Consider the following 26,142-nt stretch of genomic DNA (forward strand, 5'->3'; position numbering starts at 1 on the left):
AGCTGAACTTACAGAAGAAATAGGAAACAGGACATCACAGCAACAAGAACAAGAAGTAAGATTCCAAGCTTTCTTGAGGAGCATCACCAAGAAAAACAGTACCCAAAGGGAATGCTGAAAATACAGGAAAATAAACAAAGCACTTAAACACACAGAAGCCATGCACACCTTTAGGAATTTCCACAGCAAATGTTTCAGAAACTTTGAAAACAAAATTTGGAAGGAACATACATACAGATGTGGCTCTTAGAAACTACTTTCCCACTGAATTTGTGAATGGTCTTCAACACATCACAGCTCTGCCTCCATTTCTTTGCAGAGGTATTTAAGATGCTAATAACCCCCCCTTTTTTTGCAACAAGGCAATATACACAGGTGCCTGGTATCATTGTAGATAAACTTCTCACCAGGAATCATACTATTGGAATATTTACAACCCTCCTAACTTGAAAACAAAAGCACATTTTTAAAGTAGACCTTAAAAAATTGAGGCAAAACAAAGAAAATATTCTCTCTGGGCATCCAGAAAAAGCTACAGTGCTTGAATGCTAGTTTTAAATAGTTAACCAATTAATGAGCTCAGGTAAGTGGCTTGGCTTTCTTTGGAAGCTCAGCAGCAATTATGAACTGCTTTAATACCACACAAGTATCAGTGAATTAACGTCATGCTTATCCCCATTAAATGAGTGAAGAATTTGGCTTACAAATGCCTTCCTCCTGTCAGACAGACATCACAGCTTTGTCTCATAGCTGTTAAAACAACGCCTACCACCTAAAGTCTGTGAGGTTTAACAAAGTAAGTGTTTTCCTATACATATAATCTACATCTATGGATAAACACAGCCTTTTAAATGCACATCTGAATTTCTACCTAATAATTTTCCACACACTCATCTTGAAAAACGGATCACTCTCCTTCCTAAAGATCCATTGATTAATCCATACCCATGCACATATCTAAGCTTTCTGAAATCTTGATGCACCACTTATGGCTGGTAAACGTGCCTTTCACTGGAAAGCCTATTTTTCTCTCAAAGGAAAAGAAGCAGCAGGGGAAAATAGCACCCAAGTCCTCAAGTGCCAGGCAGAGAATATGAGACAGGCACTAATGCAGAGAGAGATAAGAGAATCTGGGTTTATTCATCAAGTCCTAGGCTGCGAGGCTCAAAACATCACGAAGTAGCACACTTACAAACTTCAAATATTCCCATTCTCTTTGAACACTCTAAGTGAGACAGGACATCAGGTTTTACACAATGCAAAGAACTACACTGCTTTTATAAACACACACAAGAAGGACTCCAAGCCCCTGTGATAGGTGTTTACGGTCAACTAAGACATGCAGCTTGATGTGCTTGACCTGGCTTCTCTTTAAGCTAATGAAAATTCTGCCAGTAGCTTTTGGTGAGATGGTGGCAAGCATGTTACTGAAAGTAACAATCAGCATACCAATAAGAAATCCTTGTAGCTTTGACAAAATGACTCCATTTACCATCTTCCATGTCCTGCAAGTTTCCTATGCCACTTCCCATAGCAAATGGTTTTCTAGCCCTGACACTTGAAGAGGGCTGAGAACAACCTTTGCACCCTGTCACTGTAAGAGCGTATGATCTCGCATGCCAGGGTAGAGGGGAAAATACAGAGAAAACTGGAGAAGGCGTGCCTAAGAGAAACTGAAAATCTAAAGTAAATGGAAAAGCAAGTGGTAGTCTAACACTAACAGAAATGCCATGAAAACCTATCCTATCACAAAATTTTCTTCAGTGCTTTAGAATCAGTGGGATAACATCAAAACCACTTTATTTTACTAATGAAAATACTTGCCCCAAACAAGTGCATTAATTTGATCTAACGCGATCTGACAGTGCCTTATTAGAGAAAATGGTTTCCTTAAACTGGAAAAGAACCAAATTTTTAAAGAAACTAAAATTAAAATGAAATTCCCAAAAGATGGAACCCTTCTCTGAAATGAAAGGCACATGGCAAAAAGCACTGCTTTCTAGAGAGAGAGAATAACATTTGCTTAACTCCTAGGTTTTAAAATGTGGAATCAAGTTTTCCTGAGCACAGGCAGTCCTCACTAAGAATTGTCAGTTAACATTAAACTTCTTCCTTAAGGTGAGAGGGGAAAAGCAAAACAAACCACAAGATCACATGGAACAAAATTAGTCAAGTTTTGAGTACTGATACGGCAGTTTACTGTCACTGAAAGGTTCTAGTGCCACTGATTCAGCATGTTTTAGAACTGAATGTATTGAGGATTTAGGGACCATCAATGCACAGCAACATACCATGTAGTCTCTTCCCCAGAAAGAGACATTACGGGTGTTAACATGAGCTCAGGCAGTATGCACTCAATGGCACATTTATACATTTATAGATAGTCACTGCAGTAGCTATGTCACTAGAAGCGACTGGTTCCCAGAACACCATCTCTCAAGTCAAAGGACCAAGTTAACTAACCAAAAAATACAAAGTTAACAAAATAATACACCCCAGCTACAGCAATTTGCACCAAACACCATTTTCTCATAGTAACCTTCACTCTTGCTTTTCCGGAGTCTGAATTATCACCGTGGAGACATCAAGCCATTTCTTACTTTCAGAAAAATACTAGGGTATAAAGAATACAAAAAAGCCAACCTACCAAAAATACTGAGATTACAAAAAATAAATAATTTGCCTAAATTCGTTTTAAGAGTTAAATTATGACTTTTTAAAAAATGCACAGGTTTAGAAGTACACCTTTCATTAGCTCAAAGTGGTTGCTAGCTGTGAAGGTAAAAATAACCAATACTGGGGGTGGAGTGATCCAACAAAATAAAGCATCTTAGGACAGAAGCAGCACAGCTAAGTGATAAAGATTTTCTCCACAAACTTCTATTTGTGTAGGAAGCGGCTTCTGCAATTTCCCTCTAACATATCAGATCACAGCAAAAACAAGCCTCTTTTGTGTCAGTCCTACCAAAATCATAAAAGGATCCTTTTAAATTATCACAAAATAGAACGACGTCAAGTGTTTTCTAGAAGTTGGGGGACATAGAACAAAACTATTCCAAGCCTGTTAATGTAAGAATCCTTGTCTTGCAGTTACAAAACACACAAGGAAAACTGTTTAAAGGCACTGACTGATACTATGCCAAATACCACAAAACACACAAATACACCAACACTTTCTTTTTCCAAGGAATTGCCATCACCAAAATTAGACAGCTATTTTGAAGACCCCTATTCACAATCAGAAAGGTTCTCACTGGAAGAAGAAAAGTTGTGGTAACAGTTACAGAAACAAAAAAGGCTCACTGAATTTCTCCATCAAGTATTTATCAGAAAAAGCTAGTAATGTCAAAATTGGGTTCAAAATTGTAGCTGCCTTCTACGTTAGAGGGAATCCAAGCGGCAGCCTCGAACTTGGAGCACAGGAGCTACCAAGGCCTCGGCTGTCACAGTCCTAGCCCCTTCCTTTTGTACTAACATTAGTACAATCCCTTCACACAACAGGATCAACAGATTTCAACATGTTTTTGCAGCGTTAGTTTTTGCCTGAATTACGCCCCCCATGCTCATGTAAGCACCAGCAAACCAGAGATCAGTGGATTTAGCCAATCTTAAGACACCATCAAGTGAGCTCCCACTCAAGATAAAACCAGCAAGTTACCATTAAAATACCAGCTTCTATTTCCTCCTCCTGTTATTACTGTGTATCCTGCAGTACATTCAAACACCATAGTGCCTTATTTACAAAAGGCAGTGTGGTAAAGGTGAAAGAGCTTTAACAAGCAAGAGCAGGAAATACCTTGTGTCCCCACAGCACAAGGGACACTTTCTCAAATCACTCCGCAGTCACATAACTAAAATCATTGCCACCCTTCCTATCACAACTTCATTTTCATTTTAAGTATTAAAATGACAAAGCTACACTCTCCCTTAAGTCTCTTCTTACTTAGACTACAGGAGTAAATCAGATCACAACTTCTTACAGCCAGAACAAACAGCCCATGGTCCCAGCTCCACAAGAACTCAAAGTAGCGATGATTCATGTTAGCAAATTGATATGTACTGGATCTAACAGGAAATATATGGGGCGTTTACAGAAAACACTGTGTGGATGAACCTGTAGGTAAAGCCTGTGTGTACTTCTCAAACAGATGATGACTTTTTGTAACCATTCTCCACACGCAATCTCTATGTTATGAACTTGACCAATAAAATAATGAAAGCTTAAGGGTTACTGGGGAGAACAAAGGAAAAAACACCAGTCTGAATCCAAAAGCCAAGATTTGGGCCATGGGAAGATCAGACTGACACATGGATATCCACATGCTATTTGAAAGGCTTACTAAGATCTTGCTTGAACGAAAAGTAACAGAATTGAAGTGGGGAAGAAGAGGAGGCTTAGTGCATTAAAGCTTTACTTTGGAACAACGCTAACTGTGAAAAGCACAGAGAAAGCAAAGGAGGAAGAGCTCAGAAATGAAGACTTGTGGGCTCTTCACCACAGCTGAGGACTCCTCACAAGCAGGAGAGCCCCACAAGCCTAACATAAGTTGGGAGTTCAAGATGAAAAGGATAAAGCAGGGGCAATAGTGAGATGCAACACTGGAAATAAATAAATAAACCTGTGGCTCGTGTCCCTCCACTCTGAGGACAAAGTACTTCCACACTCCCAAGCTAAGACAGAGTCCTCCAAACCCAGATTTCTGAGACTGAAAAGAAACAAGAGAGCAACCAAGTGTTGCTGGCCTAATTCCACAATGACTAAAGGAAAAGTAACGAGTTATTAACATGTACAGATGCTTCCCCCCCCCCCCCATTTCAAATGCCACTCTAAACTCACCTAATCCTTCTACAAAAAGAATAACCATGCATTTCAACTAAACTGCTGAACAAAATACATTCTAATAGTTCAAGGTTTTCCCTCCAAATGGCCTACAAAATACTGCAGCTTTTAACAGATATAAGATCCAGATCAAAACCTTTACAAAGATGCAGAGAGAATGTGCATTAAGAAACTGATCCCCTAGAGTAAAAAAAAAAAACAAAACCTCAAACTACAACATTATCTAACAGAACTAATTTAAATCAAACTGGAAGTCTGGATACGGCTAAGGAAGAATTATGAAACACAAAGTCTTAGGAGTCTGGCTACACCCCATGTGGATTTTATCCATGGTGACCGCTAGTAAACCTAATTAGGCTGTATTACTAGAAATGAAGCAAACCGACCTGTCTGAATAGAAGATTTTTGCCGCTATTATTAAGCCTAATGTCATGTTTCAACTATAGGAAATAAAAATCTTGTGGTTAACAAAAGATTGCACATGACTGACCTAAATCACTTGCATTTCTTAAAGATTTTAGTCCACATTAGTAGCATTCCCAAGCTTAATGAGGATTTTAGGAAAAATAACGTGTTGAGGTAAGTTACATCAGAGCAGAACAAAATATTCTAGCTGTTCAGCCAGAATAAGAGAATCAAATTAAATAAGCACAAATGCTTATGGAAGGAATGCCTGCTTTGCCAAAAGATAAAACTGAAGTTGGCCGTTGATTTTGTCTCCGCTATCCACTGTACCTTTTTTCTCAGGTTTTGCAGCTTGGCAACTGGATCTAATTGCTTCTGGAAGCTTTCTGTGCAGATGGAGATGGTAAATTTATTTACAGGATAAAAAGTAATTAAGGATGATGTGAATGGATTAATATTTTGCAAAGCCACATCCAGGATAAGTTTCCAGTGTTCACTTTTAGAAAATAATATGGGAAAGATAATTACCAGGACAGTAGTCTGCATCCACTTTGCATTTGCAAAATCCATATTCACAATTTATTCACAATAAAATTGCCCAGAGGAGCTGTGGCTGCCCCATCCCCAGCAGTGATGGGATTCACCTGGCAGTGAAAGCCAGGTTGGATGTGACTTATTGCAACCTGGTCTAGTGAAAGGTGTCCCTGCCTGTGGCAGGGGGTTGGAACCAGATCATCTTTAAGGTCCCTTCCAACCCAAAACATCCTGTGATTTTATGGTTCTCTTGATCTTTGCCAACAAATATATGTGTGTCAAAATATTAAACTACACCGGGCTAAATAAGCTCACTGCTTTTGTAGCACAATATCCTTTGTTCAACTGTGAACTAATAATATGCTACAGGTTATAAAACAATACGTCAGTAAAGTTCAGGAGAGAAGGGGCAAAAGATAAGGAAGGAGTTTAATCAGGTACACACGTGCATAGGGTCATATGCTATAGAGATGAGAAGTTCAAACACACCTTCTCCAGTACATGTTACATTTATGATTGTCCCACAGGTAAACTACTGGACTAACCCTGTAACATGAAATGTCTTGGTAACCAGGAATTTACTGTGTTGTCATGAGGTTTATAATGCCCACTGAGCAGACTAACTCATATAATTGTATTTCTCCATTTGCCTCCATTAGACCAAAGCATGCTAGGAATTTCTGTACAGAATAAAGGCATTCCTAAGATTCCGGAAAATGAAGTATTAGTTAGCTTCCTAAGCAAGACATACTCCTTTGCAATAGAAAGGACTGACAGAAGTCAGTCAACCTAAATACACAAGACACAAAGCCTGAATACCTACAAATATCCCAAACACAAAAGAACAAGAACAACCAAAAAAAAAAACAAAGCATCCTTTAAAACACCTTAATTTGAAATAAAATTAAGCTTAAAAAATTTGGTGTACTGTAAACATGTTAAGAAGCATATGTGCTAGAATGGGTTAATCCCTCACTCTACTGGAAACTGGCTTTAACCCTAATGCAAAACAAGTAGAATTAACTGGATGGTCTCACAGCTCATTTGATCACATTGGAACTGTTGATAAACAGAGGAAGCCAACTACCATAAGTTTAAGACAAGAATAGAAACTGAAATAAATGCAGGAGAGGTCACAATTCAGAAGGTATAGAGGATAAACAGAGAGCTACCTAAAAACTAAGGTCCTCAACAGGCAATCATTCTCCTACATTTTTCCCATTCTTTTTCAATTAATTTGGTATAAAACTGCATCTTTATAAAAACTCTTGACACGATATCCTGAAACATGGAGATGTGAAGGTCGTTTCTATTTGACAGCATTAAAAAACCTTTCACCTTAATCATAAGAAGTATTTCAGTGTCAGCTGCAGCTATGTAAAAGAAACAATTCACGTCAAACAATGACAGAAATTTGTGCATCAAGAATGCCACAATGACTTCTACATAGATGGATCCCCCCATACCTCCATAAACTGCAGCCAAAACAACAACTCACAATTAGGCATATGCTTAAACACATTCAGTGGCCTTGACAAGCAGCATGCTCATTCTTTCCCAAGAAGAATTTAGTAACTGGTTTTGGTTATGTCAGACCAAGAAATATTCCCAGTTTTATGACTATAATAAGGAAGAAAAAAAAAGATAATTCCTATTTTTTTTTGTCTTGAAAAATGTATTTCTAATGGTTTAGACAGTACTAAAGTTAGTAGTAAGCACCAAAGTCTACTTTAAAAAAAAAGGAACACTGAAAGATGTTGAGTGCTAAGTCTTTCACTGCTATCTCTGCTAACAACAGGACCTAAATGAAGGATTATTTTTTTAACAGTCTGTTTTAAAAACAAAACATAAGCAGCTCATAGCTGAAAATGCCTGTGATTTCCTTCATGACCTACAGAAGAAAAACACAGAAGAGGTGCAGGAATCTAGAAGCAAGATTTTGGTTTCTTTTGTTACTGGTATTTAAAACAAACCCAGCTCAAAAACGGGCATACCATTTTTCTTAAGAAAAAATGTAAGACTGCTAAAAACACAGAAAACCTCTCCATAACTCTGTCTTGAAAAAAATGGTTTCATGGTGATAGAGCAGTTTGGAGTGTCCAGTCTGTGACCATATCAGCACTTCATAAACACCACAATGTTTCAGTTCTGCTAGAGGTGCAACGAGAACAATTCAATCCATCTTCCAAAGCCTCTTTTAGTAGATTAAAAAAACAACAACACAAAAACCACTAAAGGACAGTTTATACTTTTCCTACAAGAGAACAGAGTCAGTAAAATCACTGACCTCACTGCACTACTAGTAGTGCCCTCCATCTTCCCCTTCCCTATAGCTCCATGCGTTTTGAAGTTTATGCTAGTTTTCTTTCAATGCACCCTAAATAACAGTGTTCTAGTTTCTTTTAAAAAAAATCAATTCAGATTGAAGGCACTGCAAAGGAGGTTTTCCCAGAACATGAACATCTTCAAAAGTTTCTATCATTATATTTTTATTTTAAGTTCAGCTTATCAGCCTTCGGTACCTCCCTCACAGTCTTGTGTCACTGCAGCAACTCATACACACAGAGGAAAGAAAAAGAAAACTGCTTGGAACTCTCGATAGTTTTGGTAACCTCTGGCTGCTGTATTTAGACAGTCCCCTTTCTAAATCACCAATACTAATACCAGTAGAGATAAAATGAAAACTAGCATCAAATACAGAGAACAAGCCAACTCTAAATGTTCCATTTCCTTCTCATCATTTCAAAACGCGCCCTGATTTAACCCACCAATCCCAAATATTGGTTGTTTCCATGGCTGTCTTTGCATATGAAATACCTATGTAAACTAAACAACAAAATCAAATCATCTTATTTGCATGTCAGTAAACTATTAATGCATAAAAAGAGGGAAAGCAAGTATATTTTCACTGTAAGCCAAAACAGTATTGCAGAAGTAATGCAGATTCTAAATCACAAAGTAATTAACCTGACACTTCAAACCAATCTAACGTAATTTCAAGCACCTCAAAAAGATTGAAAACTTATAAAAATGCAAAACTCAACTTCACATTGCAGAGACCTTCCCATCTCCACTTCCTGAATTCGACTTGCAATATCAAACCAAAACACGAGATGAACCACCAGTTCAAATGCTCAACTGCTTTACCTAGCTTCATTTTTTAATAAATTATAGATCTAGATAACAACTTCATAAAATAGTCCTAAATGATCCCAGGACTAGGACGTGAAGCTTCTTAGTTCCCCTAAATATAGCAGCAGTCACATGGCTGTCACTAAGACCACATTAGCCTTTCCATGCTAGAGCCTCCTAAACCTTTACCCCCCAAAACGTAGATTGAGCTATGAATATTCAGTCTTACATGATATATACACAGCATGTAGCAACTCAGATCTAGAACAGCTTAAAGAATACACAAGCACGTACACCCTGCCAAAAAACACGCCTCCAAATCCCCACAAAACTAACAGTGCCACCTCAAAACTGAACCACTGAGAAGCAGGAAAAAATTGCTTGCTGTTGTGCTCAACAAGAGGCTGTGATTGCCAAACAGCTATTTATTAGCCTTTTCTTATGGCTTAAGATATAAATAAATCTTACTTGCTTCTAGAAAGAATAATTTTAAGAAGCAGTTTAAGCTTAAGATGATGAACATTTCTCAAGGGAAAATTTGTACTTGGCACTTTGGGAATGCACAAACATACAAGTTCACGCCATTCCAAGACCAGTTCCAACAATTTCAGATTGCACTCTTCACAGTAATACAGCAAACTTGTGGATGGTTGGTATAAACCCACAAAATGTCTTTCCAAGACTGCAGCCAACTGACACCCACCAGCAGATATACCAGGCACCAAGTTTTAGTTCCCTGATGGGAAAAATAAATTAAATACACACTACTTTAAATGGTACGTTCAAGATTAAGAGTGCTGCACATACAGCAGCTTTTAAAACTCACTGGTGTAACACTAGTGGCATTTTCCCTACTGTTCAAATAGGGAAGCTGAAAAAAAAAACAGAGTTGAAACCACTTCAACACTGAGTCACTGAGAGAGGCAAGGGCAGAGCCTACGATTTCTGGCTGCCAGCCTTCCACTTCTGCCACTACCCAGCATGTCTCCAACTTTAAAACCACACATAACCTCTTTCTAATCAACCACTTGCACTGTTTCCCGTTTTGGGGAGAGAGATATGCAAGGTCATGATCATATCAAAGAACAAGGTACACTTAGTAACTTCACTACGCTGGAGGGTATGCCACCTCTGTAAGAACCTGATTTTGCCAACCGCCTGACCTCAACAGACGTGCCAGAGACCCCAGTTTCACCAGGAGGGCTGACTTTCAGAAGAGACAACTCATGTGTTTGCAGGATAAAGACATCATTCACACAGATACTTTAGTGGCATGTACTAGAAACTGTTGCTCTTACATTTCACCTCACAAACCCTCTTCAAAAAGCTCTCAGGGGGAGAACTCCAGATAGCAGAGCAGGAAGCAGAAGACTCAGGCAACTTGGTCCTGAAAATGGGAGGAACTGGTCTCGTCTGAAGCTCAAGAGTCCTGCTAAGGTACACTTGGAGCATGAGAGCAGAAAAGTAGCAGGAAAAATAGGCCAGCAAGAAACCTTATTCCAGCTTTTCCAAAACAGTGTATTATTTCCACCAGCAGCCTGTCAAGTATGTGACAGAAACCTTTGGGTACTGACAGAGCCTTTGTAACGATGCATTTATCCATCAACCAACCACCACTGAACACACCAGCACCCAATACAATGGGTCCTGAACACACCAATACTATGATCTTACTGATATGGTTAACTTTTGTTTTAATTATTATCTACAGGTTATCAGCTGGCTAGATCTGCTGCAGACCACACTAGGTTCCTGCATACAAAATACCCTTGGAGCCACCACATTTTCCTAGTATTTCACAGCTTCTGTGTGCCAGTGACAGTTTTAGAGGGAAGATTCTTCAGAAGTACTTTTAATTACTATTTCCTCCTTAGCTAGAAGGCATTAATTATAGCCTGTTCCTCCAGATAATAAGAAAACAAAGACCAGTGCAATATGAACAGTAAGAGAAACTTAATTACTGAGTTAGATGTCCTTTAGATGTCAGTATGACTACAGAAAGGAGCAGGAAAATACACCAGCCTCAAGTTGCTAGATCAGTTATCAAAACAACATCTTTCCTCACTGACTTCATTACGAAGAGCTGGACCAGCTAATTAATCAAATGCCTGTTACGTGCTTCAAAAACATGCCTTTTTTTAATAAAGGAGGCTTGCTGATGCATTTATTACGAAGCAAACATGGTAAGTGGTTCTGCATGCAAATGCAGAAGTGCAGCATGACTTTGAAGTTTGAAGGTCAGATACAGTAACGGTTCTCATGGAGATTCTTATGTCAGACTGCATCTTCTGTTTCGCATCTACTCTTAAGGAGGAGGAATAAAACAAATTCAAAAGAAAAATACAGAGACAACCAGCTTTGTGACACCTTAAGAAGAACTGGAACACTACCGTTCACCTATTCCCATTTAAAAAATCTGCAAATACCCTACCTCCCCAAAATGAAGGAAGAAAACGGGAAGAGTCCTGGGGGGCACACCATTTCATTCTGCTTTTCAACTGTGTTTTCCTCATCAGGAAAAGAATCAAGCTAATTAAGTCAGCAATGATTTTATGTTAAAGAAGAGAACACAATTTTCTCCACTTCCACAGACATTACAAACCTACATCCTTTAAAAGAGCTAGAGGGGTTTCCTGTTGATCAACACCTTTTTTTTTTTAAGCAGTATAGATTTGACTGCAGATGCAAATCAGAGGATTGTGTCCTGATCTTTTTCCATGCATCAGAGAATTTATCCCTCATCCTTCTATATTCGAAACAACTTTAGGATACACAACTCAACAGCTGGGCCTGAAGGCAAACAAGTATGCCTCATATACCACAGTCTGATCCATGTCATAAAAGAAAGGAAAATAACGTGTTTTACATGCATATTTCAAAGACAAATAACCAATATGGATTTCTTTTTAGCACCACAACCACATTTAAATACAGCAAAACTGATAACAGTTCCCAGTAAAACACTGAGTTATAAACAATCCCCTCTTACACATAACAGAGACATTATACAAAGCAGACAGGAAGATGGACGGATGTACACAGAATAAACACATTCAAACTTACCCCACTCTAGATACTCAAGGATGTTCTTCTCTCTTCTCAGAGGGGAGTTATTACATTCATCATAAAGGCAGATGAGTATATCCAGCAAGGTTTCCACACTGAAGCATTGCCCATTAGTCTGAGTTGGTCCATCCAAAATAAACTGCTCCAACTGCTTCAAACGCACTTCTCCAGACATGGTTGTTTCAGTTTGCATTGGGGTTTCTTGTTTTAATGATTATTATTACTTTGTCAAAAAAAAAAAACACAACCACAACAAAAAAAAATATATAAAAAAATATTTTGAGGGTTTTGCTGCTTAAAAAGACAACAGTATTCTTAACAAGTGTCAAACTGTGGTGGTGCTTGATTTCCAGCCCACCTCTGTGTTCCCAGCCTGAAACTAAATTCTTACGAGTTTCAAACACACACATATAGGGTGTGTATCTCTGTATGCGTAATTTCTAAGAGAACAGTTATCCTAATATATACATATATATCTATATGGCTAACGAGGAGCAAAAAACGTATATGGCCGCTCCTGGTGCTTTAATAATAACAGCACTCAAATTCAACCAGGACTGGCTGACACCGATTTCACCGTGCGCGCACAGGCAGACACACTTCTATATCTAAAAAATAGAAAGGTCTTCTCCTTCATTCAAAATGCAGCTCATGCAGAGCGATCCTGAGGGGAGCCCCACCGCAGCGTTCAAGTGCAACAGCCCCCTTCGGCCCGCACCGGCGCCTCACCTCCCACAAGGGATGGGGAGAGAAAAAAACCTACGTATTTAGGTGTTTATCTATGCGAAAGGAAGGAGAAAACAGGGCGCACACCGGCGGGGAGAGAGGCAGGGGGAAAGGGAGGAAGGGAAGGAGGAGGGGGCCGCGCAGCCCCACCGCCGCCTCCCCCGGCCCCGGCCGCGGCCCCGGGCAGCCCCTCCGCGGCCACCGCGCCCGCCGTAGGGGTGGGGCGCAGGCCCCCCGGCCGCCCCTCCTCAGGGCGCAGCCACGTCCTGCCCCGGCCAGCGTTTCCCTTCCTCCTCCTCCTGCTCCTTACCGAGTCTCCTTTTAAGGCTTTTCAGTGATTCAAAAAAACTAAAGTCTTCATCGTCGCGCCCTTCTCCGCTGCGCCAAGGGGCGGCAGGCGGGACGCGCGTCCCGACACACCGGCACGGCCGCGGGGCCGCTGGGAAGCGCTCCGAGCCCTGTCAAATCCTTCCCATGGCTGCTGCTGCTGCGGCGGCGGAGACGGCACTCTCCTTCTCCAACCTCCGGGTGCGCGTTTTGGGGAGGACGGAAAGCGCCGGCGTCCCCGCTCCGGCCCGGCAGGCCCCGGCTTCACTCCCAGCGGCGAGATGCTCTCCCGGCTTCGCCCCGCCGGGCAAAGGGCATCCTCCCGCGGTGTGTGTGTGTGCGTGCGCGAGGCGGCGGGGAGGGGTAACGCCGGTGCCCTCCCTCCCTGCTCCCTCCCTCTCTCCGCTTCCTCGCCCTCCTCTCCCCCGCCGCTCCCTCCTTCCCTCCCGCGGTCACACGCGGCAGCCGCCGCCGCCGCCGAGCTCGCAGCAGCCCAACATGGCGGCCGCGGCGGGGGGGAGCCGCCGCCGAACGCCGCCGCAGCGCGGGGAGCCGAGCCCGGGGCCGCCGCTACTGATGGGATTGAGGGGAGGAGGGGGTGCTGCAGCAGGGAATGCAGGGATACGGGCGGGACGAGGCGGAGGGGAGGGCGGGAGAGAAAGAGAGGGAGGGAGGTCGCCGCGCAAGGCAACGCAGCAAAACGCGGCGGCCCGCGGGTTGGGTTGGGCTGGGTTGGGCTGGGTTATGCTGCGCTGTCCCGGACCGACTCACCCGCCAGGCCGGGGGTCCCGCTGGGACCTTCTACCGCGCTGAGGGGAGCTGCCTCCCAGCCTCGGCCTTCAGCCGCCGCCGGTTCCCCTCAGCCGGCCCGCACCGTGGGCAGCCCCCGGCCCAGCTTCCCTTCAGCCGGCCCGCCGGCTCCTTTCCCCGGCAGTTATGTCTCCCATTAGAAAACATGGCCTCGTTAAGGGGGGTGTTTTACACGCAGGGTGAACGCAGAACTCCAGGTGTGAACACAGACGCTTCATGCTTCGAGGACTGAAAACGTGACGGAAAACAGCGGGGTCCATAGCGCTTACATCGCAGCTGTGAAGCGGTCTCCTCACCCCGGAGCTCTCCATGCCACACCGAGGGAATGAGGTTGTTGGGTGTTGAGGCAGGGTGGGAAATGGCAGCTACCCAACAGCTTGTGGTGGCAGTTTTCCTCTGGAAAGGTGTAAGGGGTGCGGTGTTGCATTTAGCTGTCACGGGGGATTAAATACCATGTGTAAGTTAACCTGTAACTCCAGTTGGTTCTCCTTCAGAAAGTCCTGTGAATGGGGAGGAAGGCAGTGCAGCTCCCAGGGCCATGGGTGAAGTGGAATGTTCTCCGAAACTCCACTGAGTGATGCTGCTGGAACCCCGGGCAGGGAAACAGCTCTGGCATCTGCTTCCTCAGTTCAGTAACCAACAGAACACCCTCAGCTGGGTTTTGCCACAGCAAGTGCCTATATAATACATTTTCTTCAAATGGCCTTTTCATCAGGTTTTAATTTTTTATATAAAAGCTCAACAGTGTTACATAGCCATAAAAATGAACTTACATAGCCATAAAAATGAACTATGCAATTAAGGAAAAGTCCCAATGCTTTGCTCAGAGCGGATCAGCTATATCTAAACTGACTGATGTGAAGCTAGAGAGGACAGTGGCTCCTGCGCAGTGAGAGCGAAGAGGCAGAGCAGATGAGATGTGGGGCTGGGAAGAGCCTGATTTCTATTGCTGAGCCTGGGAAGGGGACCCACCAGCTTGGGTAACAGGCTTTGAAGGAAGAAACTCTCCTGCCAATTCTTGGTGAATAAAGAAATGTGCAGAGAATAATTCTAAAAGGGTTTTATGCAGAAACCCTCCAAGAAGTGTTACTAGGAACTACTAAAAGTATAAGTGAGCTTGTGCTGGGTAGAAGATAGGATTAAACTGAAAACACAAGGACAGGGAAAGGGTTCCATCCCCACGCTGGGGTACACCCTTGGTGTGATAAGAGCACTACCCGGGGATCTGAGGTGCAGCTGGTCTACTGAAGCTGTGGCACACAGGCAGTTTTACAGTGAGATGGAGGTATTTCCTGCTGGTTCTCTGCTGAACGTGTGGAAGTCGGGATTGAAGCTGGGGGTGGGGGATGCCTGATGCCGGCAATAAAAATAAATTGCTATTGCCGGGGTAGGTGGACCAGATCAGATAGCACTTCCTATAGGGGTTGGAGATACGTGAGCCAAGTTCATCCTGAACATACATTAACCATTAATAGCATTCCAGGGGGGAAAAGGAGACAAAGAGTTAAAGAGATGTTAGCTCCTTGGACTTTGGCACCACTTGGTAGGGAAGTGAGCTAAAGAACCGCTGCCAGAGATATGATGGGTGTGGATATTTCACTTATTTACTTATGTTACTGTGTTTTCCTCAGCCAACAATAAAGTCTTTCCTTGTTTTAATTGCGGACCAAGTATTTGCAAACAAGGAAGGATACCTAGCAAAGGCACTCACTTTCCCTATATTGCTGGTTTTAAAGCCAAACCCTTGTTTCTGTCAGCACCAGTTGACAGAAGTTGCACATCAAGCCAGTTCTTTTCAGCCTGCTTTCAGCTCCAGTGAGGCTACAAGAGGCACACGACACATTTTTCTGTTAAAACCGTGCCATGTAAGCTGCAGTTGAACACACAAAAAAAACAGGAATTATTTGTTCTCTGATCATTTGATCAGAGTCCAAAAATATCTAGGCGGTCCCTGTGACAAGTGGTGATACACCCCCTGGGCTGTAGTCAGCCGCCCTGTCACAGAAGCTGTAAGGAACAGGTAATACCAACAATGTGTTTTTATTTGCTGGGAATTATCTACATACCAGCTGAGTAATTCTCACAACACCCCCATGAGGTGGAAACATATTTCCCTCTGTTTTACAGAAAAGACTGCAAGAGAGAATTTAGTCCTGAACATTTGGAAAACCAACAAAAGAACTTAGTGTAACACTTGGAAACTCCTTCCGTCTTGTATGTTGTGTCACTCAGACAGACCGTGTCCTGAAAATGCACCCACGTTGTGCAAACATACCGCTGTATCTTTCATTGTTATCATGTGTTTGTTTCAACCCGTTCTCATTGTAATAATATCACCATGCTTCTTGCTGCTTAGCTTTACAAATGTTTATGGTACCTAAAAAGTAACTAAAGATAATAAGGAATTTATAGCTTACAGTGAATTAAGCAAGCTGATAGCAACACAGGGAGTAGTGGGGAATGAGGAGGATAAGGGTGAAACAATACAGTTTATGTATTAGTAATGTGTGTATTGAGTGTTGCAATACTGAATGTTGGCATAACAGAATAAACAGCCTTTTCTCTCCAGGGACATGAGATTTGTTGGTTTGGGTGAAATCTTGTACTTACCTGGTTTTGGCACACAAACCATTTCTGAAGTCGAGCAGGATCCCATATGTGTCCCAGCAGGTGAATAAATGCTTGTGACTCAAGAGTGATGCTTATGTGTTGACAGAATGTTGCATCCAGGCTTTTCTGTTGTGCAGAACTGCACTTGTACACACAGGTTGTTTGTGCTGACCTTGTAGTTCATCTCCCGAGGAAAATTTGGACAGCACTCTATATAAAAAAAACACTGGCACCCAATTTAGGGAGCGTGTGTTTGAATACGTGCTGGTACTGTTTGGAAGGGGGCCCTACAGCTGTCATTTGAACTACAGTAGGAATTTAGGTTACTCCAAGAGATTGCAGGTAGTTACAGATGGAGCACACATCAGTGGCATGCTAGGATGACACTGAAGACTTGCACGTGTGATGTGAGCAAAACTTGTTCTGGTAGCATTGTAGTCTCACATAGATCTTACTGCTGGGCAAACTTAATCCTAGCAAGCAGACAGAGAGGTCTCTTCACTGAACCTGATGACTATTGCAGAACTCAATTAATCAGTACTCAGTACCTATAATAATGCATTTAGTAGCATGCTTTAGTGTTTTTAAAGACTTGAAAATTTATTATTCTTTTCCTCTCTTAAGTGTCTTGCTAAGACCTGTTTCTCCTGTGAGGTCTACAAACAAGTCCAAGTACAAGCACTGAATGGTACTTGGCAAAATCGATGCTTATTATTTACCTAATCCCAAAACAATGATCATAAATGTGTATGCATGTCTAGAAATTGTAAATATGGCAACATCTTTCCCTTCCCTCGTGCTTCTTTTATTGGTCTTTAGAGTCTTATTTATAGTCTTAACGGTTTTCTGGGAATGGCTGAACTGACTAATTGTACCTCAAAGACAAATTGCATCACGCTGATCTCACTACACTGGTTCTGTATCAGCCTCCCCTGGTTTTAGTCTTCATTTTAAATTAATGAGAACATGGCCACCATCAGGATACCATTTTCTGTGAAGAATGAAGGGCTTTCGGCTCTGCAGAAGTGTCCAAGGGTGCCATCCTTGAACAGAAACAGCATAGCCTCTGTGATTAAAGAAGAGCAGAGGAAGCAATGAAAGTAAATTTATAGCTGTGTGAAATTGCTATTATTTTGATTCTTGCTTTAATGATGCAAACCAGGAACTGACCAAAATCACATCCCATGCTGGCCTCCAAACAGGATCCTGTTTACACTCTGACAGTGCTGTTTTATTTCTCAATATTTTGGGGTTTTTTCCTGGAAAAGTGGAACCACATCTGCCAGAGCTCCTAGAGATGCTGTAAAGCTCAATTAACATCTGTGTAGCAATCTGAGATTCTTTTTACTTTCCCTTCTTCAGTAATATAAATCTAAGACTATTCTTTTCTTTTCTCCCTTGTTTTTGTAGTCTATAATGTTTGCAACTTTTCAAGCCCTTTGTCCCGCCATAGTCCAGTTCTCTCCTAAGCTGAAGTGTTCTTCCACTGTCTCCTGACATATAACACTGTTTTATGCCACCTTCAAAAATAGAACTCTCCTCAAGATAGTTCAGTCCCTTAAATGAAGCTATTTAATGAGGTAAAACTCTTTCTCAGGTCAAGTGGCTTTTCAAACTGAAGCGTTCTCAGGAAGATCACGTATTTATTGTGAAACTGGGTGGATGCAACTTTCTGCCGCAGCCATAGGAAGCATGGCAAGAATATCCATTGATTCAAAAGAAAAGTGAATACATTTATAATATTATGATATTTGGCTGATGCCTATACAAACCTAGCATTGTTTATCTTAAAACTGCAATAGCTCAGTATGAGAGCTGCTTCTAACCCTCTCTTTCTACTGATCATAACCAAGGCTTTTGGTATCTGTTCCTCTAAAACTAGTACCTCTAGTAGTGGTGAACACCCAATAGTGTATTGTGGATGTTTTTTAAAGAGGGTATGCGTAGAGATGAGTGTGAGGACCTAACTGAAAGTAGTTTAAGGGAGGATGTAATGAGCTGCTGCTGTCATGTAAGTAACAATGATGGAAGAGAAGAGGAATGAGGAAACCTGTGACTAAGAGATCTTTGACAGGGGAAGGAAACAGGATGAAGTGAGGAAAAGTGGGATAGAGAGGCGGGAAGGAGAGAGCGATGACTAATTTGGAAATCAAACGGGAAGGAAGAATGATCTAGGAAGGGGAAACCAAGGGCAGGGAGTTTGGCAAGAGAGTGGGAGGGAAGCTTGTGAAGAGGGAGAGGGGGAAAAAAAAACCTTACTTGTAAAAAATAGCACTTAGACAAAAACAAGCCCAGCAAGAAGCATAACTCAGAATGTGAGCCCAGGTTGGATTGAGTTGGATTAGCTTAACATCAGAGAAGGGCTCAGAGCGCCCAGATCATTACAGAAGGAAGTGAAAGAGATCACACACTGATCTGGATTGCTCCAAGGTTGTGGAGTTTCCTGATTAGAATCCTGACCAGTTCAGGTTTTGTTTTAAAGTAGTATTTTGGTTTATTTGAATTTTAATTGAAAGAACATTGATATGTTGAAAACAGCAGTGCCTCTATTTTACGAGTGACTTATTTTTCACTTTAAAATTACAAAACAGCAGCAAGGCTCTAAAATACGTATTTCATTGGGAAAACAGATACAAACAACGATGACACTAGCAACTCAAGCAGATGTCAGTGCTTTAATCAGAAATAGGGCACTTAATGTAAGGAGACACTTCCATCGTGGTCTGTGAATTGAAGACACAATACCTCGGCTAATCAACAATTGCCATTTTGAGTTTAGTTGCTAAATTTTATTTAGATGGGGAGGCAGCAGGCCCCATTTCTCTCTTCATGGAGCAAATTGCAATCAGTCATCACATTTTAAGCAAGTGATGGCAATGGTGCAGCTAGCAGTGACTAGAAAGCGGTGCCTTTATGATTTGCCAGTGCTACATTTTGGGGATTGATTCCTTCTGCGATGAAAACTAATAGGAAAATGGAGTGCTCTGTAAAACTTCAGAGACTTGTGGAAAGCATTTGTTGTAAATAGCGACCTCTTGCCACTCAGCAGGTAGTTTTAGGTCACCTCCCAGAGAGAAGAGAATCTTGAAGAGAAATGGACAATGGGAGACTATTTCAAAATGTTGTGTAGTCTTCACTCATGATCTCATTCAGGCCAATGCCAGAAAAGCCTCCTTGATCTCAGCAAGACCATAAGTGAACTCATAATTCCTTCTGAAACAAACAAAACTGTTTGGACTCCGATTTGTGAATGATGAGAGTGGTTTGTATCTTTGCACAATGTCAACCATTTTTCTTTGTAAACTGTCAGTGCGCAAATTAAGAGCATTTAATTACATGGAAAGGTTAGAAGTGTGTTTCCAAGTGGTTTTTTTGAGGTAGAGAAAGACAAATATTTGCACTAGTTTAATCAAAAGTGTGAACATAACACTGGCTCTGATCCTCGTGTGTGGGTAAGAGGACCTGTGCACTGGAAATACTTGTACTTGTGGAAGGAGCTGCTGGCCAGTGGCTTCATTTTGTTAGTAGTGCTCCCCTGATGAAGGTAACCTTTCTTACAGAAATGAAAACAAATCTAGCATAAGTGCTCCCTACCTGCATCTGTGCAAGAGGGCAAGGTTAGCAGTGAATCGTGATGCAATGGCTTAAAGTAACCCAGTTCACCTTGAACAAAATGAGGGGCTCACTTAGTGCTCCCAAGACATCAAAAGGAATGACAGTCTCCATTAGATGGGCAAAGACAAGCACCAGAGACAGGGTCAGGGACCATACGCTTTCCTAATGGGGCACACGTGGGTCAGGAACAGGCCATTGCTCTACAGGCAGAGCCATTTGACTGGAGAGAAGCTGAGTAGTTACAGTGAAATTTTCTTAAGGCAGGAGTGTTGCTATGGTCTGCACTAATTCTACTCAATCAATCAAACTGAAGACAAGGACTAAAATACTAATTGAAAGTAAATGTTTCCAATCAGAGTAAATTTTAACAACCTGTAACTTGAAAGTTGTTTGGCTGATTTTCCTCAGTTTTTGCAAAAGTGACTGAAATACACCTGACAGGCTTCAGACTTGAGCAGCTTCCCAAGCCAAAGTTATGATTAAGGGATGAAAATAGGGTGCTGTTATGGAAGGTAGCTTCAGCCTTAAGCACAGAGATGCGCTGCTTCCCCTTAACATCCCCAAGCTATGCCAAAGCATGCAGTAAGCAAATTAAAATCATCACATGAAATGTGATGTGTAAATGTGTAAAACTTCAGTCAAGTAATGTATTTATCTGTCAAAGAAGCATTAATCATAATACAGCTATATCTCATACCTTTTCTTCCCCATACATAGAGAGCAGCACAGTTTGCCCAGCCAACTGACGACTTCTGTGTGTGGTGCATCAGGAGGAAACAAGGTCCAGCTGCAGTCATCACCTGGAGTCCAGCATTTTCTGTGAGCCATTGGCTATCTCTTGAAGACAAGTGTTTCATTTTAGAGCTTGTGAAAACTGGGTTTCCATGCAGGTAACGAAAAAAGATTGTGTGAAGATGCTATAAAGAAAAAATATATATTTTTACCACTCTGGCTATATGACCAGCACAGCTCTGCACAGCAGCAATCCTACAGTTAGTAATCTCACTGCTGTCTCCTACAGGAGGAGGAAATGAGCTGGGCCACGGTTTCTGAACTTCATCCTCCTCCTGGCTGGGGGCTCTGAAAGACTCAGGGCACAGAGCTGCAGGATGTTGAATTTATTGCTCCCATTTGCTTAAAGGCCTTTCCTAAGACTTAATTCTCTCCCTGCAGTAAAAGTGATAATAATAAAAAGGCCTATGATTCACAGTGAAGCACTGTATCTTGTTTAAGTTAAACAAGTACCTAAGTGCTCTGCTGAACTGTGGCCAAGGTTGGATTACTGAGAGAGCTGGGCAGTCTTCCCATCTCCAGCCAGTTCACCAAGTAGTCTCAGGGTAATCATGGAGCTGTTCTGGGGCTTAGTTTCCTGCACATGTTTATCAAAGCATATCTGTTCTGACTGGTAAAGATAGAGAGATAATGAGAGAACATGGAAAACTCTCCAGAACATCACAGAAGGGAAAAAATGCTGTAGAGAGAACAGGCTTCTGCATTAGCTACATAGAATCATAGAATAGTTAGGGTTGGAAAGGACCTTAGGATCATCAAGTTCCAACCCCCCTGTTATGTTCTCATTATGATTTTTCTTTAGTCTTTGGATTCTATTCAGTATTTATGAAAAACATTGGGTACCTTACTAGCAGAGGGTCCACTTGCACTTCAAATGGCAAGAGTGTAGTCTGAATCCCAGGGAAACCAGTGGAAGAAGGTGTAGCACCACACAAAACCAGCAGTCCAGAACAGCTCAGACTGTATTGCCTTCAAGCAACCTTATCGTGCTGCCAGCGCGGGCCTGCTGTAGGAGGTGAATCCAGCAGATTTTGTCCAGGCTGTTGCCTTCATGTCATACAGCAGCCAGAAAAATTAACTCAGCCCCCTCTGCAGTGGCTTATTAAAAGGGAGCTGTAACAAAGCCTTTGGCAGTCTCTGCCTAGCCTGCACTCTGAGAATTTCCTCTGATCAGATACGGAGGTTTGAAGGCTCTTTTGCATTTCTCCAATTCTTACCTGGCAGAAAGAGGCTAGAAAAGGGGCAAAGGTGTTACCATCAAGAGCTTTTTATTGCTATGAGAAAGTACTGAACTGCAGGAGAGCTATCCTGAGTACACACCTGTTTACTGTATGTTTTGAAACAGAGGAAATTAGCATAAAAATCATCAGTAAGAATAGACTGTGCCAGAATATGAGTTTTGTAGCATAACAAACAGACAGGAAAATATAAACATGCTAAGCCAACCTATGCAAGATAAGAGCTGAGGTAGGTTATTCTCCTGATTCACAGCTGCTGGCTGATGTTGTAAGCACAGTTGTGAAGATCTCAATATCACATTGCAGCATTGCTTGTGAAACCAGAAAATGCCAGTGTTACTTCTTGTGGATTTTGAGCTACAGTTCTGAAAGAGAATAAGCTCTTTATTTCTTTATAATAAGCGCCATATTTTGTTTATCCATAGATAAAGCAGCACTGTAGCATACTTCTGTTTCTGTGACCTCCTCAAAACCTTTCTGCAGGCATTTCCTGATTCCTGAGTTCTGCAGATTTAGAACCAAAACTGACTGAAGAGCAGTGAGTATCAGTGATACTTCCTTTCAATATTGCACACACACAGGTCAGGCCAGCAGGAATTAACACGGACTGAAGTAACTTTTTGCTCAGGCTCCCCTTTCTGCAAGGATAAAATTCCCAAATTCTAATCTCTCCTGCAGTTCTGGCTCCCTTTCTGTGCGTGTAAGGCATGAGGTAGCTGGGGCCAACGTACAAAGGATTAGCACCCATGGGGAATGAGCTGTTTTCAACTCCCCCTGCATAACTGTGGATTTGAAGGCTTTATTTCCTTACCTCTTTTGCGGTAAGTGAAGGGGAAAATCCAGTCGACCAATGAAAGTAATGGAAATACCATCAATGGGAAGAGGTTGTGGAAAAGGTGCTTGTGGAAAGGGGGATGTAACTAGGATGTATCCTATGTGAGGAGTTGTAGGGCCCACCCTCCCATCTTTGCCAGGGGTGCATAGGAGACAGCAAGCTGTACAAGTGCATTCTGGTGATTTCCAACCATGGAAGAGACCTCCTGAGCTGTTAATCAGCTGATATGACAGACCACCTTTACCTGACCCAAGACTTCATGCAAGCAGGCAAAGAACTGGATAACGTAAAAACTGACCCTTGTGAGCTCCTCCAGGGCATGATGGGTGGGAAGATCTTAATCCTGACAGGCAGTGAGTCCAAGATTTGCCAGCCCTTAGCTGAAAACAAACTGTTTAGAGAAGACTTAATGCAGGGACAAATCTTTAGACAGAAAGAGCAAATTCAAAAGATAAGCATGATGTTTAAGACATAACAATTCAGTTGCAGAAAAAAGTCCACTACAAATGCAGGCCATGTCCACTAAGTGCATTGTTCAGCTAGGATGGAGATTGGTCCTGGAGCTAATTAAAAAGGATACGATTCATCCTTTACTGAAGCTGCACTAAAATTTCTCAGGAAATGATAAACATTATTATGTGCATTACATCAAAGTATATACTCCATCAACACTGTGAAGTCCGTTGCTTAGAGAATACATAGTGTGTAATTACAATACCACTGAAGAATACAGCTTATGTGTTTAGGTATGCCAGCTGTCCAACTGCACTTCAGGATCTTTCAGCATATCCATTACATTTGCATATGGTATATGTAAATTAATACATCCTTAACTCATACCTATTTCTATATGCAGAGATGTAGTGTGCATGTATATACATGTATACATATATAGGTATGATATAAGCACATATTCATTCAGAGCATTTTAATATAGTTAAAACGCTGTGCCAAAAATGTACACCATCTGTTTTCAATCAAAATAGCCTATTTCAGAGGAAGGGAGTGTTGTCTGCTGATCAGAGCAGGGGAACTAAAGAGTCAGAACTCATGGATTCCATTCCTGAATCTGCCTGGACTTGGCTGCGTGGTTTTGACAAGGTCTCTGACTCCTGTGTACCTTGCTCTCCTCATCTGCAGAATGGGGCAGTATCTACTCACGGGATGTTGCAATGGAAGAAATAATTAGTGTATGCTTGGGAAAATATAGAAGTTCTTGTTATATCATCATGCTATATTTGAAGAACAGAATTTAATTGAGAAGTACAGTACAGGGTTTGTTTCAGAAGACATATATAGCAGCTATGTGTATAATTACAGCTATTTGTACACACATGGGTAGCCTAATTTTTGAATTATAGTACCCTTAAGAAAGTTAATGGGGAAAAAATGGTTCTCAACACTGCAAACTCAGCCAGTACTGTAAAAGTGTTCACACTCTATTGAACTGGGTTTCCACGGTGACAGCCGTACACCAGTGGATGAAATACGTGCTGTACCTAATTTTCATCTTGAAATAGGAAAATACAAATGGGTATTGGGATTTTCTGGCAGGTTCCCTGCAGAGAAAGCCTAGCACCACTGAAGACAATGACAATACTCCTATTAACGTAATTAGGACAAGATTTCACCCCGTCTGCTTCTCTAGCTTCAGTACATCCCTTTCAGGAATACAGCAGGAACTGATCAGCCCATCCCAAAGTGCTTCCTCTTGGGCATGTTGTCCACATTTGCACCTCAGCACAGAACAATGTCTTATCTTGGTGTGTTGTGTAGCACAGCATAGCCTGGATTTGGTGGGAGTGCTCCAGGTGTCATAGCAGGCAGAAGAGTGAGGGTGCTCCTTGCTCTTGGTCTCCCACCGTCCTCACCTGCCCATTCCCAAACTCCTTTGGTTCCCCCATAGTGCACACATCTGTGGGGTCGTATGGCTGTGCCTTGGCACTGGAGAGAGATCAGAGGCGCTTTCCGTCAGGATGAGAAATCCCATGTAGCAAATGGCATAAATGCAGCAGCTGCGAAGTGTTGGAGAGGAAAAGAAACAGTGCCTGTACGTCAGGGTTTTCCTGGCTGCCAATACGGAAGTGGCAGTGAGAGAAATCATGTGTGCTGAGTGCCACTTATGTATTCTGCAAACTGAGGCATTCTAGTGTGTGATAAATATTTGATGTAAATATGAATGTATTTCAACATCCACATCTTCGCCACCAGGAAAAATGGGCTGAGCTTGTTTGGTTTTGATGGTTTTGGCAGCTGCTGTTCTCCAGGTTGCACCTCATATCTCAATAGGGTGATGTTGCTTAAGTACAGCTTCAGAAATGCATTTAGGATCTTACAATATACACACCTAAAATAAGCCAGTGGCTCATCCATGTGGGTTGGTATAGTGACATGTAATAAGAGGGTAGATTTAGATTAGATATTAGGAAAAAACAGTTCACTTTGAGGGTGGTGAAGCACTGGCACAGGTTGCCCAGAGAACCTGTGGCTGCCCCATTCCTGGCAGTGTTCAAGGCCAGGTTGGATGGGGCTTTGAATGACCTGGTCTAGTGGAAGGTGATCCTCCCTGTGGCAGGGGGTTGGAACTGGATGAGATTTAAGGTCTTTTCCAGTCCAAGCCATTCTATGATTCTGTAGTAAAGCAAGGAAAAGTCAAGGCAATATGAATCTCATGGCTATTAAGTGGATTTACAGGTTTGTCAGTCCAGGAAATGATTTTACCTAAATGAGTGGACAATGTGCAACGTAAATTTATGTTGGAAAGACAAAACAGTTGATTCAAACACCAGTTTCTCAGAGTTATGTCTCAGTGTTTGAGATCTTAACAAAAGCTGGCATCTTCTGTCTTTGTAGATAACTGCTCTTTGGATCCCACCCTCTACATTGTAAAGAAAGGGTGTGTATGTTTGTGGTGCCTAAGATACACTTTGTAAATGCAGCTTTCAAGCCTCTTTCAAGCTCATAAAGGTTTCCATCATATGTATGTGCCATATTCATTTTCAGCTGCCTCGAGTCAGAGTGTTGAAGATAACAAACTTGCCAACCAGGATAAACTCCAGTTCTTGAACTTTTGTAAAATGAGATCTCTCTTTAAAGGAGGTACAGTTACCAGCCAAACGAGACAACAGCTTCTCATTTCAGGCTACCAGTGGCACAAAGAAGCAACTAGGGAAACTGGAGCAGGGAAGGAGGGTAGGGTTTGATGGAAGGGG

At 42.0% G+C, this 26,142-nt stretch overlaps 1 protein-coding gene across 8 annotated transcripts in view; it reads right to left on the minus strand.

Annotated features, from left to right (window-relative positions):
- The window catches only part of CDC42BPA (CDC42 binding protein kinase alpha), a 175,361-nt gene extending 161,963 nt beyond the window's left edge, over positions 1-13,398 (minus strand). For 4 of the 8 annotated variants that reach the window (XM_061350509.1, XM_061350510.1, XM_061350511.1 and 1 more), the window contains exons 1-2: positions 13,014-13,397; positions 11,975-12,200 (exon numbers count right to left, since the gene is read on the minus strand). In XM_061350509.1, coding sequence (XP_061206493.1) covers positions 11,975-12,170 — 196 coding nt within the window. In that variant the 5' untranslated portion in view covers positions 12,171-12,200; positions 13,014-13,397. Of the gene's footprint in view, positions 1-11,974; positions 12,201-13,013 lie in introns of all 8 variants that reach the window. The other 4 variants (XM_061350515.1, XM_061350514.1, XM_061350512.1 and 1 more) reach the window with 2 other exon arrangements.
- Positions 13,399-26,142: the final 12,744 nt, after the last annotated feature.

This window comes from Neopsephotus bourkii, unplaced genomic scaffold (assembly GCF_033783945.1).
Source record: "Neopsephotus bourkii isolate Nb327-2 ecotype Australia unplaced genomic scaffold, CSIRO-AGI_Nbou_v1 NB_518, whole genome shotgun sequence".
Taxonomy (NCBI): Eukaryota; Metazoa; Chordata; class Aves; order Psittaciformes; family Psittacidae; genus Neopsephotus; species Neopsephotus bourkii.